General features: G+C 51.5%; 2 protein-coding genes across 3 annotated transcripts in view; both read left to right on the forward strand.

Moving 5' to 3' along the window:
• Positions 1–443: 443 nt before the first annotated feature.
• On the forward strand, positions 444–2,173 carry LOC311318502 (polyadenylate-binding protein 1A-like; the record flags this gene model as incomplete). The annotated part of the gene is made up of 3 exons (XM_084449851.1): positions 444–1,718; positions 1,805–1,889; positions 2,091–2,173. The coding sequence occupies 3 exons, from the start codon at positions 444–446 to the stop codon at positions 2,171–2,173; spliced, it is 1,443 nt and encodes a 480-aa protein (XP_084305977.1).
• A 3,432-nt stretch (positions 2,174–5,605) lies between these two features.
• The window catches only part of LOC311319056 (class I histocompatibility antigen, F10 alpha chain-like), a 53,972-nt gene continuing 52,612 nt past the window's right edge, over positions 5,606–6,965 (forward strand). For both annotated transcript variants that reach the window (XM_084450501.1, XM_084450502.1), the window contains exon 1: positions 5,606–5,742. In XM_084450501.1, coding sequence (XP_084306627.1) covers positions 5,694–5,742 — 49 coding nt within the window. In that variant the 5' untranslated portion in view covers positions 5,606–5,693. The remainder of the gene's footprint in view (positions 5,743–6,965) is intronic.

Consider the following 6,965-nt stretch of genomic DNA (forward strand, 5'->3'; position numbering starts at 1 on the left):
ATAATGCAACATGCCTGTGGACTGAGGCCTATTTGGATTGCATGAAAATGGGCCAACGCCACGAGAAAACAAGTTGCACTCTGACCTACAGTAGCAGTAGCTTATGCCTCTACTCTAAAATGAAATATGTCAACTTATTTGATCGAGTCGATCATGGCTACTAAATGCTGTGATTCTCAACCTCTGTGCGCAATAGCAGAGGTACGAACCATGCGCACCCGAGTGTGTGAACTCAGTCTTTATCATGATGACATACATTATTGGTATCCCTTGAAAAAAACGTCACAAAACTGTCATAATTGGTCATCAAGGGAACGTTGGAAGTTGGAACTCGTTCGGAACAAACGTAACAAAACCCTTTGGAATTTAGAACGCACACGTTTGCTTGAAAGTCCAATTTCATTCCTTCAGTTGTCAGTAGCGTTTCTAATAGATCAGAGAAAATGAATTTAAGTGTTAGCTGCCAGAAAGCATCCCTCTATGTGGGGGACCTGCATCCTGATGTGACCGAGGATATGCTCTACCACAAATTCAGCCCAGCCGGGACAATCCTCTCTGTGCGCGTCTGCAGGGATAGGATCACCAAGCGCTCTCTACGGTACGGCTATGTGAACTTTAAACAGCCAGCGGACGCCAAGCGTGCCCTGGACACCTTGAATTTTGAGGAGCTCAAGGGCCGACCGGTCCGCATAATGTGGTCTCAGCGCGACCCCTTCATAAGAAAGAGCGGTGTTGGGAACGTGTATGTCAACAACCTAGAGAAGAGCATCGATAGCAGAGCCCTGTTGGACACCTTTTCTGCCTTTGGTAACATCTTCTCTTGCAAAGTTGCATGTGATGAGCATGACTCAAAGGGCTATGGTTTTGTGCACTACGAGACTCAGGAGGCTGCTGACAGGGCCATCCAAAGACTGAACAGGATGTTGTTCAACGACAGGCTTGTCTTTGTGGGCCGCTTCAAATCACGTCAAGAACGCGAGGTGGAGTTGAAGCAGGAGAAACAGGACCGCGTGATCCACCACAAGGGCATCAACCTATATGTCAAGAATCTGGACGACCAGATTGATGACCAGCGACTCCGTAATGCGTTCTCTTCCTTCGGGAATGTCCTCAGTGCAAAAGTCATGATGCACGGTGGCCTCAGCAGGGGATTTGGCTTCGTGAGTCTCTCCTCCCCCGAGGAGGCCACCAAGGCCTTGACTGAGATGAACGGCCGCATCATGGCCACCAAGCCCCTGTACGTGGCCCCGGCCCAGAGCAGGACGCAGCGCCAGACATACCTCACCAACAGGTACATGCAGCGGGAGGCCAGCGTCGGCACCGTGAGCTACCGGCCTGCACCGCCCTCTGGAGACTTCATGGCTGCCGTCCCTGAGGCTCAGAACCGGGCTGGGTACCACCCTGACACCCAGCTGGCCCAGCTGAGACCCGGCCCTCGCCAGGCAACCCAGGGCGTCTGTCCTCAGCATGTTCAGAACATTCCAGATGCCATGCCTCCATCTGCCCTGAGCCCCAAGACGTTCACCACCATGACGCCCAACTCCCAGGTGACCCACATGATGTCCACCCAGCGTGTCTCCACCCAGACCAGGGACCCTGCTCCCACCAGCCATGAAGCCCCCGTGCTCGGAGCGTCCCAGCCCAAGTGGGGCACTGCAGTCCACAAACCTCAGCAGCACATGGACGCCACGCCCAAGATGGCTACCAGTGTTCCGCAGGTACAGCAATATTCTCACTGCTCTTTTTCTCCACATTGTCAGCACTAGCCTTGTGTGTCTAACTATGTCCCTCTGTCCTCCTCCAGCCTGCTGTCCACATGCAGAGCCAGGAGCCTCTGACTGACTCCATGCTGCCTACTGCTCCACCTCAGGTGCAACAGGTGATGATGGGTGAGTCTACTGCTCTGGTGTCACACTGTAGTCCACCCCACCTTAAAGTTCTGGTAAAAATAGCAAACCAGTATAGGAAACATTCCTGTGCTCCCGTCATATGGACTTTGAAATGTTGTTATGCTGTAATGCCCCCCTTACCTCCACACAACATACCAACCACCCCTCTGTTCCCCTCTGTTCCCCTCTGTTCCCCTCCAGATGAAAGAGTCCTCGTCCAGGTCCAGGTCATGCCGCCCAGCCTGCCGCCCAAACTAACTGAGATGCTGATGGAGATTAGATAGATAGATAGATAGATAGATAGATAGATAGATAGATAGATAGATAGATAGATAGATAGATAGATAGATAGATTGATAGATTGATAGATAGATAGATAGATATGAGATAGATTTATTAAAAAAAATAGATATAGATAGATAAATCAATAGATAGATAGATAGATAGATAGATAGATAATTTTCATGATGAATAAACATAATGACTGTCAATTTGTAAAATAAATAGCAACTTGTGCTTCATATTCATGTGTATGGCATTTTTCATGACATACATTCTGACAACTGAGCATTTTGAAAATGACAATAGGCTGTTTCATTTCTGCATTGTTCTTTTTTTCAATGTTCGATTTCATCCATGAAGCAAGAGTCAAGAGTCAAAGGTCCTGGTTCCTTGTGGAGTTGGTCTCTGCTGGGCTGCTTTCTTGACCAGCTGGGCCTGTTAGCCATGGTAGGTCAGGTGGGCCTGTTAGCCATGGTAGGTCAGGTGGGTCTGGTAGCCATGGTAGGTCAGGTGGGCCTGGTAGCCATGGTAGGTCAGGTGGGTCTGGTAGTCATGGTAGGTCAGGTGGGCCTGGTAACCATGGTAGGTCAGGTGGGTCTGGTAGCCATGGTAGGTCAGGTGGGCCTGGTAGCCATGGTAGGTCAGGTGGGCCTGGTAGCCATGGTAGGTCAGGTGGGTAAGGTGGGTCTGGTAGCCATGGTAGGTCAGGTGGGCCTGGTAGCCATGGTAGGTCAGGTGGGTCTGGTAGCCATGGTAGGTCAGGTGGGCCTGGTAGCCATGGTAGGTCAGGTGGGCCTGGTAGTCATGGTAGGTCAGGTGGGCCTGGTAACCATGGTAGGTCAGGTGGGCCTGGTAGCCATGGTAGGTCAGGTGGGTCTGGTAGCCATGGTAGGTCAGGTGGGCCTGGTAGCCATAGTAGGTCAGGTGGGTCTGGTGAGCCTGGTAGGTGTGGTAGGTCACTTGGGCCTAGTAGGCATGGTTGGTCAGTTGGGCCTGGTAGGTCAGGTGATAGGCCTGGTACAGTACAGTAGGTCAAGTGATAGGCCTGGTAGGTCAGGTAGGTCTATTAGGTCAGGTGGGTAAGGTGGGCCTGGTAGCCATGGTAGGTCAGGTGATAGGACTGGTAGGTCAGGTGATAGGACTGGTAGGTCAGGTGATAGGACTGGTAGGTCAGGTGATAGGACTGGTAGGTCAGGTGATAGGACTGGTAGGTCAGGTGATAGGACTGGTAGGTCAGGTGGGCCTGGCCGTTCATCTGGATCAGGACCATGTGGGCCTGGTAGGGCTTGTAGGTCAGGTGGGCCTGCCTATCTATCTATCTATCTATCTATCTATCTATCTATCTATCTATCTATCTATCTATCTATCTATCTATCTATCTATCTATCTATCTATCTATCTATCTATCTATCTATCTATCTATCTATCTATCTATCTATCTATCTATCTATCTATCTATCTATCTATATCTATCTATCTATCTATCTATAATGCAACATATTACTTTGAATCTGAATTTTGTTACAAATGCATACCCATTAAGGAAAAGGAATTGTTAACATGGTATTAATTCATCATTTCAACATTTGATATTAAAGTCGCACTGAAACAGACAGAGATCATCTAACCTCCGTAGTTTGACGTATTTCCGACGCAAACAAGCTATGAGGGTGGGACATATGTTGAGAGGAATTTGATTGGAACATTGACAAGTGGACGGGTTTTAAGAACGGTGAGGTGAAGACGGAGGCCAGCCAAGCCGTCTTCTGCCTGTCCTCTCTGGGACGGTGGGTCAAGCAGGTGGGGAGGACAGTGGGGGCGGGAGGACGTCTTTCCTCCCCGCCGCTCGCCGGCTTCATATGGACGTCCTGCAGGGGGCAGTGTGGGGCCAGGTGCCCAGGCTCAGCGCAGGTGTAGCACCTCCAGGACTCTGGGCCGTCGGCTCCCCCTCGGCGCGGGGCAGGTGAGGGAGGAGGCGGGGCCCGGGGGGGTAGGGTGGCCGCTCCCTCCAGTCCGTCGTGGAGTCGCCGGTGGGACCCGCTCGCCATCATCTGCTCAGTGACCTGGTAGGTCTCCAAGGCGTCGGTCATCTCCTCCTGGGGGCGGCCGGGGGGAGGAGCCTCAGGCATCGGCCCATGACCAGCCGGTCGACCGGGCAGCCAACGGCGGGTTAGGCGGTCTAGCTGGGTCACCTGGCCGCGTACTAGTCCACGTAGGTCGATATCCCAGGAGTGCCGTAGCTGGGCTCGGACCTGAGGGTTCACCCCCTACTGGGCCAAGATGGCGGTCTACAGGGTGTGGTAGTCCGCCGTTTCCTCTTCACCCAGGTCATGACGAGCCCTCTGTGCTTCTCCGGTGAGGACCGGGGCCAGGATGGTGGCCCACTCTCCCCGGGCCCAGTACTCACGGCCTGCCGTCCTGTCCAGTAACTCCAGCCAGGCCTCCATATCGTCCTCCGGTCCTAGCCTGGGGAGCAGCTGGGTCGGGGGGGTTCTGGGTGGGGGAGCCGGACTCGGGCTTCTGCTTCCTGTGGCGAGCCGGTTGAGTCCATCCTGTAACTGCGCCTGGGCCTGCAGCAGGGGGGTCACAGCGTTCTCCAGAGCGCTCATCTCTGTCAGGGTTGTGCTGGACTCCTGCAGGACTCACGCTGCCCACCTCCTCCACCACCTGTGGGACACCGAGGGGGAATGCAGGGTGGAGTTCAGCACTGAGGTGGAGTCAGGGGGGGTGCAGGGTGGAGTTCAGCACTGAGGTGGAGTCAGGGGGGGTGCAGGGTGGAGTTCAGCACTGAGGTGGAGTCAGGGGGAATGCAGGGTGGAGTGCAGCACTGAGGTGGAGTCAGGGGGGGTGCAGGGTGGAGTTCAGCACTGAGGTGGAGTCAGGGGGGGTGCAGGGTGGAGTACAGCACTGAGGTGGAGTCAGGGGGGGTGCAGGGGGGAGTACAGCACTGAGGTGGAGTCAGGGGGGGTGCAGGGTGGAGTACAGCACTGAGGTGGAGTCAGGGGGGGTGCAGGGTGGAGTTCAGCACTGAGGTGGAGTCAGGGGGGGTGCAGGGTGGAGTTCAGCACTGAGGTCGAGGTTAGCGCCGGGACGCGTTTATTTCAAGACCGAGATATCAAACAAAGGCGGAAAAAAATAAAAACTAGAAATTTGGGAGCCAAGGGGTTACAGTATGTTGTACTAATCACTCCCCTTATATGAACTTTGTAGACAAGTCCTGTAACTTTTAAACTGAATCATGGCTCCATGGAAATGATGGCTTCATCTGAATGTTGCTTTCAGTTTCCTTATCCAACCTGTGTATCTCTGTCCACCCTAGATACTACTGACGATCTACACTTATCTTAATTCCCATTGGCTCAGCCCCGCAGAGAACATTTATTTGTTGACACGAGGAACAAGTCTGCTCATTTGAGACCAGCGGTTCTGAGAGCTGAGAACATGTATCTGCGAACTACAGTAATCAAGTAGCCTAGTCGATGTAGGTTTTGTTTTAAGATATATCCAACGGCCAAATGAAACATGAAGTTGATCATCTCGCTTCTTCTGGGAATTTCTGGAGCGTATGCTGGTCAGTAGCCTGAATTAAAGTTTTTCTGGTGGGCATGTTTATGTTAGGCCTACGGTATTTATTTTCACTTTAAATGTGAAAGTGAAATAGTTAAAGTACTGTAACTGTCAGCTCAAATAAGTTGTGATCGTTGTGAATGTGATCTTTTTGATCAAATCTGGGGCTGTTTTAGATTAATAGGCCGATTCGGGTCGGATGATGCGACACCTAGGCTATAGAGCACGGGGGGGGGGGGTTATAACAGAGATGTTTTATTTCTGACTTGGCAACCCTGCCCATCATTTTTCAAATGAATGAGGTGATTAGGCGACATAACACTTACAGTTTTAGCCGCCTGCCTCTAAAAGAAAGGAAAGTCTGAAAGGAATTTCAAACTACAAGTCCCGTGAAACTATTGTTATTTTGTGGTAATCTGCGTGAGAAATGTGAAGTGTGGCGTGTGAGAGTGTGAACTAGTTGAAATGCGTGTGTCTCACGGCCAATGCGTGAGACTTGGCAACACTGTTCAGAAGCTGAGAGGTTTGGGACAGGCCTATGCTGCTAATGTCTGATCTCTCACCAGACACACCCAGGACATGAACTCAGACAGAGGAACATTTGTTTCATTGTGATGTTCAGGTTCATATTTCTGGTGGTTGAGTGTGAGGATATAAGCAGGGCTGCACATCATTAGATCTTGTGTGATGATAGCAGAAATATGATAGGATGCAAAGTGCAGGTGACCTGTTGAATGTATTCCTAGTTATAGCCAGTAGATGGCATCGTTATACCAGACTCAGTATCCCTCATCATCATCATCATCATCATCATCATCATCATCATACTCTGATGGAAGGCCAGGGTGCATTGGTACAGGTGGATGCTCAGATGATACTGTATGGTAACCCTGGTAACCCATAATGTCATTTTGTAATAAGCGCAGTGTTGCCTTCTGTAGCTACAGTGGTACAGTAATCAGCTACAGTGGTCCAGTAGTCTCTCTCTATGTAATCATTCCTGAATGGGGGACGTGGAAGAATCCCCTCCCTGTCTTAATGCAGTAAAACAAGGTGGTGTGAACCAGCCAAGGAGGCGGCTGTGGCTCAGTGGTAGAGCGGGTCGTCCAATGATCGCAGGGTCGGCGGTTCGAATCCCGGCTCCTCCTGTCCACATGTCAAAGTGTCCTTGGGCAAGACACTGAACCCCAAATTGCTCCCAATGAGCAGGCTGGCACCTTGAATGGC

Source organism: Borostomias antarcticus, assembly GCF_949987555.1.
Source record: "Borostomias antarcticus genome assembly, chromosome: 15".
Classification (NCBI taxonomy): Eukaryota; Metazoa; Chordata; class Actinopteri; order Stomiiformes; family Stomiidae; genus Borostomias; species Borostomias antarcticus.